Source organism: Biomphalaria glabrata, chromosome 11 (assembly GCF_947242115.1).
Source record: "Biomphalaria glabrata chromosome 11, xgBioGlab47.1, whole genome shotgun sequence".
Lineage (NCBI taxonomy): Eukaryota > Metazoa > Mollusca > Gastropoda > Planorbidae > Biomphalaria > Biomphalaria glabrata.
The window spans coordinates 23,343,577-23,357,429 of NC_074721.1; the positions used below are offsets into that span (position 1 = coordinate 23,343,577).

General features: G+C 35.9%; 1 protein-coding gene across 1 annotated transcript in view; it reads left to right on the plus strand.

Annotated features, from left to right (window-relative positions):
• The window catches only part of LOC106064530 (substance-P receptor-like), a 154,986-nt gene that overhangs the window by 85,446 nt on the left and 55,687 nt on the right, over positions 1–13,853 (plus strand). Inside the window, exon 2 of the mRNA XM_056003934.1 lies at positions 1,180–1,409. Within this exon, the coding sequence (XP_055859909.1) occupies positions 1,278–1,409 (132 nt within the window). The 5' untranslated portion in view covers positions 1,180–1,277. The remainder of the gene's footprint in view (positions 1–1,179; positions 1,410–13,853) is intronic.

The following is a 13,853-nucleotide window of genomic DNA, read 5'->3' on the forward strand; positions in this document are numbered from 1 at the left end:
TTTCTTTTTCTCCTATTAGCTTTGTGCAATATAATACCACCTATAGTTAGCTGTAATTTACAGCCCATCGACTCTTAAATGCAACCTTGTTGTTTTTCTTGCTAGTAGCTTATGGGCAGAGAAAAATCTATACATTTTACTTTTTAATAGTGAAGTTAATAGTTTATACACCGCTGAAAGACAAGTGATAGGGCGATAGTTTGATGGTTGATTCGGATCACCTTTTTTGGATAGGAGAGATGTTCTCCCTTCAGTGAGTTCTAACAGCATTGAAGACGGTTCTGCTATTAACTCGTTAAAACAAGATGTTAATGTATGGCTGTAAGTTTTTCAACCAAAAGTGTCCGGCCCAGGAGCAGTCCAGTAGTGAGTTTTTGATCTAGCTGCTGAGACTTCCTCATCAGGCATTTTTGGTATTAGGTTGTTTTTAGTTTGGATTTCCTCTATACAGTCAGCCTGCACATTGTAATGTAATGCAATGTAATATTATTATTATTATTATTTATACACTTTTGTAATTTCTTTACTAAAAGAAAAAAAAGGATTGGTCTGTCAGGCTGGTGGTAGGATGATTGCATCTATCGCCCCTCCCACGGTCTAACCTGGTACCGACCACACTGGTTCATTGTGTATTTAATAACAATTTAATTTGAGGTTTGAGTGCGGAGAGACTTAATCCTACGAAAGGGTTCAATATCGATACCAAACGGACGGAACATCACTCGGCCATTCTGGTTGAACCCAATCGTTGGATTGTGTCTCCATACTCGACTGCTTGTATAATAGAGATATTTAACTAACTTTGTTCACAAACTATGATTTCTGCATAAAAATTGGACCTCACCCCCCACTCAAATGGTTTGGTTTGGGAGGGTGGTAGATGTAATTAATCTTTGAACTTTTATTACTTTGAACAAGCAAACAAAATCATGTCTTGAATATTTCTTGATCCGATGTGATTACAAAAAACTCTTTAGGTAATCTTGTTTTATCTCCTTATTTGCAAAATGTTTTACCATTACAATATTTCCAGTGTACTGAACCGTTTAATTTTATACATTATTCGTTGTTCTTTAATTTAACAGTATGTTTTTAAAGCTTATTTATTATCAATTACTGTATGAGCTTTGCATTGGTATACACTTTGTATTGAACTATTTAATTGTGGACTTTCAACAGACATTAAGACCATATGACTGTGTTTCTACAATGGAAAACAACTTGACAAGGTCCACTCATAGTAGCCAAAGGACACATAGAAAATAGAGGGTTCAGTCATGAGTATCAATAGTATATCTAATGGAAATCACGGATCATTGGACAGTCAAATTGTTAATATGAGTTGGTGTGCTGTAGTCAACGATACAAACCAGGATCAAACATACCAACATTTTTATCAGATGGCTCAGGTGGGTCTCTTTTTTTTTAAATTAACACTATATATATAATTTACACTATACGAAACATTATCCCGAATAATTTGTTTCATCATCAACACGATGATAGAAGAAAGAACACTTGACACTTGATTGTCCCACTGAGCCCTCATATCTTTGTGTTGCTTATATCAACTCACTCTGTCTTTCTGGTATAAGTGTCGGGGAGAGAAAACAAATATCGAATGGACAGGTCAGAAGTCAGTGTGTTTGGAAGAGCGTTTAAAAGCGGGCCGTTCCAATGAAACGTATCACGTACAAGAATAAACTGGCCAAAATGTGTCGTGCTGAAATGTGAAAAGTGTCATTGAAAGTGTAAAAAAAAAACAAGATTACAAAGAGAGTAACAAACTCAGAGGCGGCCCCCGTGGAAGACGGATCCCTGTCGGATCCGCATATTCGCTGGTCGACGGAGGATGGCATCGAGCAGGGTATGAAACCGAGACCGTAGAGATAATCAGTCCTGCGCGCTAACCGCACAACCATGCATTGCTCTTAATCTAATGACAAACTGGTTACAAACTAATAGCCTACTATTGATAATATACCTACACATGACGGAATGACAAATACCGGATATGTACAATATGTCAGAAGAGCGATTTTAGATAATCTTTTGGTATTGAGCATTTTCATTTAAATGAAACTAGAATGAGCATGTAGATCTACCTAAATTAAACTACTAATTTAGCACTCTCAATATCTAAATCTACTAGATCTAGATCTAAAATATGTATTTGGGATAATGTAGATGTAATTTAGATAAGATTTATATAAAAAAAACACTAGATAATCAATTAATAGACTAATTACAATATGAAATATTAAAATAGTAGATTAGTTTTAGTATTTTATAACATTGCAATATTGACATATTGACAATCTAGACTTTAGAAATAAAAATCTACACTTTAAGCCTAGAGATAAAATTATAGATCTTGATCTAGTCTAAATCATGGCTGTCTGGTAGTGCATTTTGCGCGCTGGACTGTCGTTTGGATTCATCGATGGTCCCAGGTTCAAACCCTGCCCGCTCCCATCCCCGTCGTCCTACGGGAGGCTTGGATTTAAACTCTGAAGGAACAACCGAAACATGTAAAACATCAAACATTCTAAACTAGACCAAGACATTCTAGATCTAGATTCTATAATGATTTTAATTAGAACTTAGATCTAGATCTAGTTTTAAAAATCTAGCTCTAGTGTAAAAAAAATATAGATCTAGTGTAACAAAAATCTAGATTAGATCTAAATCTAGCTATTATGTCTTTTTAAAATGCGAGTCACATTACGAGGTTTAATAAACATTACTATACCGAGTTGTTTTAGCACTTCATTTAAAGAATTTATTCCATATGACGTCAAAGGAAAAAAATCCACTACGTCACACAACCTAGTTAGACTAAAAGATATCATCTATACGAGCAGCTTGTTGAGGGTTGACATTGGTGCACCGAGTGATTTCTTTTAGCATTTCATTTAAAGAATTAACTCCATATGACGTCAAAGGAAAAAAAATCCATTACGTCACACGTCCTAGTTAGACTAAAAAAATGTCATCTATACGAGCAGCTTCTCTAGGGATCATAGACATTGGTGCACCGAGTTTGTTCTTTTAGCATTTCATTTCATGGGCTAGTTAGACTTAATAAATAAATAAATAAATAAATAAATATATATATATATATATATATATATATATATATATATATATATATATATATATATATATAAGGATTAAAGACGCTTTTTTTTGTTTTGTCTGTCAGTCTGTCTGTCCGTCATGTTAATTGCGAGAAAAAAAGTTGTTTTCCTTAAAAATCGGAGCATAATATTAACGATAATTAGATTATCTAAAGTTTTAGCTAGAAAGTTAAATGTAGTGTAACAGAGAAGTGCGATTTTACATAAATAGAGTTATACTATTTTTCATAAAAAATCCGGAACAAACAATTTTCGTAAATGAGAAAATTATGTGTTTTATTTATTAGAAGAAGGATTTCAAACATTTATTAGCGTTATTAGATTTTTCATATAAAATTCGGATCATTTTTGGCGACGATTTGTAAGAATATTAAGGTAATATATACAAAACATTCTTTACCGATTAAACAACTTTTATTATGTTTCAGCAAGAAAATTAATTGTAAAATAAGTCTGAAAAGTGATTTTCAATCATCGTTTCTAGTAAATTACTTTCTTATTTTAAAATCCTGAATAACTTATTGTCGATATTTTGAAAAAAATAAAATTATTTGACATAAATTTGTTTTAAGTTAAAAATTCGGAACAATTGATATTGATAAATAAACTATAGTGAAGTAGTGTCAAAGAATATAAGTGTAATATTAGTCAATTATGCGATTTCAAACAATCATTTGACATAATTAATTTTTTATCAAACAATATCCGGAACAAATTTATAGTTAATGAAATATAAATTAATATAGATATTTTTATTTAGCCATTATATGCTATTTACATAAAAAAAACGGAACAATATATTAAAGATCATGTGTTTCTTGCAATGTTTAAGCATGGAAATAAAATCTAAAAGTTAGAAGAGCCTCTAGTGTTATTTGTTAATCTAATCGTGATGGGCAGACCGACCAACAGACAAAACGCACAAAAATAATCTTCTTTTATTTGGATGGGGGCACTAAACAAAAAATAAATAAAATCTGATTTTTTCAAAAAAGTTTAAGGAATTGGTTTAGCACCGCATCATGTGGCAACTGCACGAAAGTCGCTGCATAATAAGTCCATTTAAAAAAATGTGAGTGATATTTACATACAAAAAGCATTATTAGCCTTTATAAACAAACAGAAATGTTTTCTTTTAACTTTAACAGCTAGTTGACTAGAAAAAACATCTTTAACTATTATTAATATTTGTTGTAAACATTTCCTGTACATTTTATAAATATATTTGACTTAGTGATACTGAAAATACATATAAATCTGGCTTCTTTTTTAGCATATTGTAACATTGCCTCCATTACATTTACGTAATTGTTTTAGAATTGGTGTATTTTTTTTTTTGAAAAAATCGCTTGTATAATTAATTTTATAAATTAAACGGTTTGCTTTTAGAAAACCAAAAGTAGCCATTGCACCTAAACTTTTCAAGCCGCATTTAATGATGAAATAATATTTTTCATATCTCTTCTAGTTTTCGAGATCTGAGTGTGACAGACGGACAGACGGACAGACAGACAGACAGACGGACAGACAGACAGACGGACATTTTGCACAAACCTAATAGCGGCTTTCTCCCCTTACGGGGGCCGCTAAAAATGAGCATTACGATTTGCAAAATGTAAAAAGTAAAAATATATACAATATATATATATATATATATATATATATATATATATATATATATATATACATACACACATACATACATACATACATACATATATACATACGTACATACATACATACATACGCTGACATTAAACCTACGTCCATCGTATTTAACTTGTGGTCACCTGCCTATAAACAAAACTCAATGTGATGGACTAAACAAATAAAAGGGGTAGGAGTTGTTCATCTCTACCTCTGGAGATATACCCACACAGCTAGACAGACGTCTGGTCAGCATGACGTAGTCAAGGATTGTAGCATTTTAACATGTTAACTAACCTACTCAAAGGTCAAGACAAATTGAAAAAAGTGCAAGCCATTGCTGCTCTGTATGTAAAGCGCATTTATGATGTAAAGTTTTATTTCTATTTATAATAAGTTATTAACACGCCTTATCTTTATAATAAACGATGTTTGGTGCATGTTCACAATGGCTCTATTTTTAAGAACATTATTTTGTTTTAGTATAAACATTAATACATTCTACAACAGGCATTAATGGAACGAGGTCCACTTTATGCATATTAAATAGGTGTATTTTTTACTATCCGGTTTACTATCCGGTAGTGATATCCGGCCGGAGCCGAATAGCACCGGATAGTAAAAAATGCCGGATATTCGGCAGAAGCCGGAGCCGGAGCGACTATCCGGTGCACCCCTAATACATACATACATACATACATACATACATATATACATACATACATACATACATACATACATACGTACATACATACATACATACGTCATACTTTTTGCTTTATATTAAAGGTATGTATGTATGTATGTATGTATGTATGTGTGTAAGAATGTATGTATGTATGTATGTATGTCCCAAATAGAAATCAAAACCGTTTCACCAATCTTGAGAAAACTTGGCATAAATGTTCCTTCGATACTAACTAGAACAGTAATGTTTGTACAGTAGCCATAAAACAAGCTTTAGACCAGGCATGTCAAACACGGTGTTTTGGGGCCGCGTGCGGCCCGCGACCACTTTGCATGCGGCCCGCTTGTCCACCTAAAACATTATCATTACGCTGGTAAATAAGAGATGACAAGTTACTTGAATTAGTATTTGTTACGCTGAACAACGAGAGTGAGTCTGCAGTGAAAGCAAGCTACATTTTGTCCAACTTAATTGCAAGCCATAGCTAATCATTTAGTGAATGTGATTTTATGAAAAAGTGTGTCGTTAAAGCCGAAGTAATTTGTCCAGCAAAAGGTGAAAGCATTCAAAGAAATAGCGTTAACTAGGAACACTGTGGCAGATAGAATAAATGGCATGTCAGTCAGCTTGAGTAAACATATAAAGAACAAAATAGTTGATTTTGAATTATTTTCATTAGCTCTCGATGAGTCACCTGATGTAACTGGTGTAGCACAGTTGGCTATATTCTTATTCCTGTGACAGGAATTTTGAAATACATGAGGAGCTACTTGTTCTATACATAACACCACGAAAAAAGCGAGGTTGTTTTTGAAAAATAACAGGAGATGATATAGCAGTACATGTAATGAAATGGTTTTGATGCGAAGCTACTAGTACTTGCAAAAATAAGTGAGACTGATGCTAATTTTAAATTTGCTCATTTTCAGAGCAATCATTCAACAAGAAACATTCTGCAGAAAGCAATTACAGTTCTAACATGTCATAAGACCGTTTTCAGTCGATCTCGTGCCCGTGGTTTAAAAACTTTAAATCATCGCCAATATTCAATGTTTCTGGGTGATATTGAACACGAATTTGATTGTGTTCCCTACTACACAGAAGTCCGATGGCTCTGTGTCATTAAGTATTGAAGAGATTTTTTGAAGAAAAGGTGAACCTGTTGAACATTTCCATACTGACGAATGAGTTCAGGATTTGGTATTTGCAGATGATTTCACTGGTCACCTGCAAGACTTGAATTTGAAACTTTAAAGTAAAGAGAAAATTGTCACAACTGCGTGTGATGATGTGAAGTACTTTCAAGCAACATTACGACTGTGGATAAATCAAATATGAATAGAAAATCTTGTTCATTTCTCAAGTTGTCAGAAACTAAAAAGATTAAATACGGCTACAGCATTTGATAAATATGTCCTACACCTGGAATCATTAGTAGATGCTTTCAATGAACTTCCTTTCATACGAGCAAGAATTTTCGTTGTTTGTATCTCCATTCTCATTTGCTGCTGAAAATGCTGCTGGTTATGTGCCACTAGAGCTGATAGAATAGCAGTCAGATTCTTTGTTGAAATCGAAGTATGTAGAAGTGGCTGTGCCAAAATTTTACAGTTATTTACCTGAACGGTACGTAGAATTGCGTAAACTTGCAGCCAGAATTCTTGCTATGTTTGTAAGCACTTAGCTCTGCGAGCAGTTTTTTTTTCATCATTAAAGCTACAAAAACACCTCACCGTTCGAGATTATCTGATCAAAATTTGTCGTCAGTGATGAAAGTGTCAGTGGCAAACAAACTTCAACAAGACATTAATAATTTTGTATCCCAGAAAAGATGTAAAGCATCAGGACAAAGAAAATAATGCCGAATCATAATAATTTGTCATTACCAAATTATACTCCAAATTTAGACAGGTATGACATTAATTATTGCATTCTATTGTATTGTTTCTAATTTACATAAAACTAGTAGGCTGTTTTGCAACTGATTTTTTGCTGCGGCCCCTCAGGTCATAGTAAGTATTTTTTGTGACCCATACACCGTAATGAGTTTTACATGCCTGCTTTAGACCCTCAAAAAAAAAGTTGCCCAGCTCTATAAAAGTATTACTATTTTATGAATCTAGGTCATAAAACAATGTTTACATGAGACAAGACAGAAAGGATCTAGATCTAACTTTAAGAACTACATTTTACAAATATATTTTTTTCTACTTTGACACATGAAAATACAAAATATAGTCCATTGATTTAATTATTTAATAAGAGTAACCTTTAAATTTGTATTTCAAAAGCATCTTTACATAAATTCGTTCCTTATATCTGCGAATTTAGACGTCCTGAAGTACTTTATAATCCCATTTTACTTGCAAGAACTATGTAATCAGTTAACTACACTTAAAGAAAAAAATAAAAATGCAGTTTTTTTGGATTATGGGTGATTTCAATCTGCCTGACATCAATTGGAAAATACTAACCATAGATAAACACCAAAACATTAAGGACATAAATGAGCTTTTCATAGAAACTTTACACAAACTAATTTTTTGTCTTTCCATCGCTTACTCTGTCTGCCTTTTTTTCTTTTTCCTGATACTACGTCCTGAAGTAAGGTCTTTGCAAGCCCCGAAGACCTTGTGATATGGCCTAGAGTTTTAGTTTCCGCTTTTTTTACATTAGTTAGCAAGTCATCGTGGGGTGAAATGGCTGTAGTGATCCTGTCTCTAATCTCTTCGTTTTGATGCGGTTTTTAAATGAGATACCCAGGATCCTTCCGTGGCGTCTTAATTCTATTGCTAGGATCCTCCTCTCTAGCTCAGCAGTCAGCGTCCATGAATGTGGCCGTAACCAGGTGTGACAGGTGGGGAAATGTGACGTGTGTTTGGCGTGTTAAATGTCTAGGGGATGATTATTTTTAAAGCTATCACACACCAACCTATCAGCATATGAATCGGGAGCAGACACGCCACGAGACAAGCAATGAAAGATAGATACAAAAGTTAAATATGAAGAATATTTATTTACATAAATATACATATAAGAATAAAAAGGGGGAGGGTTTGCATCTATCTATGAATAATACTAGATTTAATCATCACTCTTGAAACCTAATAAGAGAGAATGTCACTTTGTCCTCTGACTTAGCTGGTTTTCCTGTTGATGTCGCAGCTGGCTGTGTCCTGGCTTGAGGTTCTGCAGCTGGAGGTGGCGCTCTAGCGGATAGAGGGACGCCGGTGATTCAGTTCTTGTGGAGTTTCAATCCAAAGTTCTGATATCTGTAGTGGGCACAGTAGGGCTGGTGGCCGGCTACCGTGGGCACAAGGTTACTGCGGGCAGAGCTGATCTGCCGTGGGCAGCGTAGTGAACAGGATAAGTCCAGTGAGTTGCAGAGGGTTGGCGTAGCTATGACGTCTCGCACAGACCTGAGTCTATAGGGACGTCGCACCTAATAGGTTGACAGGTGGGCTGTCGATTAGGCGGGCAAGGCCGATAGCGCCAAGTAGTAGAGTTGAGTAGATCTCAGTAGGCAAGTGCAGTGCGGAATAGCACTAAGCACATAAATAGGTGATTCTCGATAGCAAATAAATAGGCAGGTAAATAGATCGTTGATCCAATAAATAGGCAGACACCTGAGGGAGGCTGCGGATAAATAAAGACAAGTTAGGACATGTCTCTCGACTGAGGTGCATTCGTCAGATTGGTAAAATTGCTTTAGAGCGCAAAGGGGAGATGATGACAAATGGGATTTGAAAAATATATGGCAGATAGTAGCAATATAGAAATGTACATAAAAGGGAAAGTAATAATATAAAAATGTACATAAAAGGGGAAATAATAATATCTAATAAACAACACAAGTTGGAAGAGAAAAGAGGGGGAGGGGGAATGGGCGGTGGTCAGCGACCATGACGATTTGTTTACATACGACCGTCGGTCGAGAACAATGGAGCGCGCTTGAATGGAGAGGGTGTCCGTTCAAGCGGCGCAACTCTCATTAGAGTAAAATTAGTGAAGGGGAGATAATTCACATCTCCTTTCTAAACGCCGTATTAGTGCGCTAGCAAAATTATCACGGCGATCAGCCGAGATAAAGGAAATAAAATAGGATGTACAAATATATACATGGTTGCATCAACGATCAATTGAGCAATGTAGCATTAATAGATTAATGCAATACTTAAATACATACATAAGACATGTTTATGTTTTCTACTTACGACAGTGAGAAATACACAATGCACTAGTTAAGGTAAATAAAATAATAGAATACACATGATAAACTCCAGTGAGAAATATACACAAAGTAACTAAGATGGAACTTGTGATTAAGTTCGGCTTACCACCAGGTATTCCTCTAGGAGTGAGAATAAATGATATAGTCCAGACTCGATAGCTCAGCTCGAATGAGAAAGAGAGAGTCTGACTTGATTTAATTTACCTTATATACAGGCCTGGAAAAAGGAAATGTCCTAGGCTAAGGATTATCTCACACGTGTGTGACTTAGACGTGAGATGGGAGTCGCACATTGGGAAGGTCAATGGGCGTGTTTTTCCTCGTGGTCTCCTAGATCAAAGAGAGACGTAGGAGAAAGGGAAGGGGGAAGAGTGACTTGCATTCCACACAAGGTGGTGTCCACTGCGGCTGTCAGACATCCTGCCGATAAGATCAAAGAGTCTGTGCGTTTCTTTGCCCCGGTCAAGGGAAGATAAGTCGAAAGACGTGGCCTAGCTATCTCCAATGTGGTCAACTAAGTCTAGCCTGGAGGGGAAAAGGTGGTGCGGGTGAAGAATTTGGGGGTAGGATGGGGAAATAATTAAAATAAAATAAATAAATAATGAAAAATAATAATTAATGCTGTGATAAATTTGAGTGACTCTGACAGCGAGTTTTTGACTTGTCACACCAGGGAGCGCATCAGACTGACTTTGGTGTTGATGAGGGCTATGCCTTTATCTTTCCATATTGTTTTGAGTTTTGACAGTGCTGCCAGTGCTGATGTGGACTGTGCATCTCGTGCCAGTACTTCAGGTTTGGTTACCATATCCGAGACGATAGCTCCGAGATATTTAAATAAATAATGACACTTGTTAGCTTTTTACCTCTAATGCTGATGCCCCTTTTAAAGCCCAGTTGGCTTTTTGTCATAATTTATTTGCATACCATATGCTGAGGAAGTCCTGAATATGTGCATCACCTAGTCAGCTACTTCTTCTGTCCCTGCTAGGCCATTTATATCATCAGCGAAGCTCAATTTAGTGATTATTCGTCCCCCAGTGCTTCCAGTACCTTTATAGCCAATTCAAGGAAGATATTGTTGGAAGAGTTGGTAAGAGTAGGCAGACTCGTCCAGGTGTGGTTTTAAACTATTCCAAAATTGTACTGTTCAAGCACACCGCACTAGTTGTCTCTTTGTAGAGGTTCTAAATTACTTATTAATTATGTATTTTATGTTGTACTTTTCCATTTTTGCCCAGAGTACCCCATGCCACACTCTTTCAAAAGCCTTCTTGAAATCAATAAAGACATGTAAAAGATTCTCTTTTGTGTTTGAGGTATTTCTCACAGAATATTCTGATGTTTAGGATTTGTTCTGATGTGCTGCGACATAATGTAAAACCTGCTTGTTCTACTGATATAATTTTGTCTGCTATCGGTTTAAGCTGTTTAGTATAATTTTTAACAGGACTTTGCTGAGGTGCCTTTATGAGGCTACTGGTGCGGTAGTTTTGACACAGTTATAAATTGCCTTTCTTTGGAAGCGTGATGATGAGTGATTGGGTCAAGGGCTTGGGCAATAATCCTGACTATCATATCTTGTTGCAAATCTTAAAAAGTGCATTTATAAATAGTTTCTTCTCCAGCCTGCAGAAGTTCACCAGGAATGTTGTTTAACTCCAGCTAATTTTCCCTTTTTTTTTCAGGGCTTTTACTGCTAATGCTACTTCCAAGGAAAACTTGGATAGTCATCTATGTTGGATACTGCCGAGACATTTAGTATCTCTGGATCTTTTGAGATTTCAAAGTTATACAACTCTGAACAGTATTCCGTCCACCTTTTTATCACATCCTTTTCCTCGGTTAAGCATCTATTGTTTTTGTCTCGTATTGTGTTAGTTCTTCCATGCTATGGGGTAGTGAGGTTCTTTACCAGTTGGTACGATTTTGTACTGTCGTTCCTGTTCAGTCCCTGCTCAATTTCTTGACACTTTTTCTCTATCCACTTTTTCTTCGCTTCTTTCATTTCCTTTTTAATTCGTGTCTTGACTTTTTTGTATTCGTGAACATATTGTTATGACATTTACAGGAAGCAACTCAACGGCAAGGAAACAATGACAACACAAGTCGAATGAAATAAATCACAAAGAAAAGGCTGATATCAACAACCATCCAAAACATTCCACTTCCTCCTCCTTTCTTCCATTCATTTCGTCTCTTTATAGTGCGCTCATGTGCAACCATAGAATCACTACAGAACATGGTTATTACAATATCTTGTGATCCGTCGCTTGTCACACAGTTGGAGTATATCCTCGGTTACCCTTTCGGGTGGGCGGAACTTCCCTAGTATTTCTAGGGCTGTATCTGTGACATCTGCTTTTTGTGTATTGACTTGTGTGTCGATATTTTTGAACAAGAAAAACCTACGTTTTACTTTAAAAAAAAATAATGTGACCAGACGTCCCGACTTAGGCGTGACACTCCCGCTTTGGATCGTCTGTCACGCTGGGGTGGCCAATGTCCCGCATTCATAAAAAGATCAATCAGTCACGCTTTTACTTTAAAATCTTTCTTAATCTTTTAACTAATAACTTTAACATTACCACCTTTTGCGTTTTCTTCTTGGTCCTTATTTCATGTTCACTGCATAGCAAACTCCTGTGTTGAGGCATGAGTAGTACTTTTACTTTGCAGCATCCTGCCTTCTTCTCTAAACTGACCTTAGTACGTTTCCTGTCGACTTTTAGAGTGTTGTCGTTCTGCATGTAATAAACTAATTGTTGTTTTTTTTTTCGATTCTTCTTTTGTCAGGTAAAAGAAATAATTATAATAATTTTATAGTTAAGTTAGTTAAGAACATTAAGTCTAATGCTTAAAATGATGCTTATTTATTGGAGTAGTCTCCCTTGAGTCTTACAGTTTTTTTATGATTCCATGCAATATGGAGGAAGCCAGGAAATGCAACTTGTTAACTATTAAAGAACCCTTCGTTTTAGCTGATCACTTAAAGTGTTTGAGAGTCTTTGGTCATCTAGCTATTAACATGGTGGCAGCGAAGTAGCAGAACCCACAGTTGGGAAACAAAGAATAAGTATTACAAAATAACTAAAGAAGAAAATAAAAATATAATTTTTTGACGAAATCTAGAGCGAAGATAACAAAAGATTGCGGAGAGTTTAATCAAACCACCAACCGACCTGAATATAGCTGAAGGCAACATCTCAGAAAACTTCAGAAAATGGAAACAGCTCATGGAGGTTTACATGGCGGCTTCTGGAGCCAACACAAAACCAAAAGAACAGCAAGTGGCTATTATACTACACTGTGCTGGCCCAAGAGCTATTGAGATTCACGAGCATTTCATTTATGAGCAAGATGACGAACCCAACTACCATAGGACTGTACTTAAAAAACTAGAAGAGTACTGCAACCCCAGAAACAACGAGGTGTTGGAGACTTTCAGATTCTGGAATCTAAAAGAAAGCTCCCCCTTTGACAGTTTCCTGGCAGAACTTAGGACACAAGCAGAGAAATGCAATTTCAAGGACAAAGACAAATGTTGAGAGACAAAATAGTGTTCTTAGTGAATGGACAAATTCAAGAAAGATTATTACGGTGTCAGTAACTGTCACTAAATAAAACCATATGTATTTGCCAAGCTTTCGAACAATCCAACAACAGCTTGAACGAACTAAACAATGCCGAAGCATCCATTCTTGTCGACAAAGTAAGATCTAAAGACCCCAGACCCCAGAACATAATTCATGTAAAATCAGATCCGGGTCATCACCAAGCAAATGGCAAAGCCAAATCTGCCGTTAAAATCATAAAAAATCTGATGAAAAAGGCGAACCAAAGAAGTGAGGATCAGTATGAAGCCCTTTTGGAACTAAGAAACACTCCTAGACAGGAATCAGGAGTGAGCCCAGCCCATCTCCTGCTAAACCGGATACCCCGCACCCTAATACTAAGAACAAAGGACATTTATCTTGCCCCACCGGGCATACTTGAAAAAAAAGGAAACATAAACAAACTGTCAAAAGTTGCTATGATGAAAGAGCCGGTGATTTACCAAAATTAACAGTAAACCAATCGGTATATTTCCAAGACCCAGGACGGAAAACGTGGCGTCCCGGAACGATTATTGGTCAAGAAACTCCAA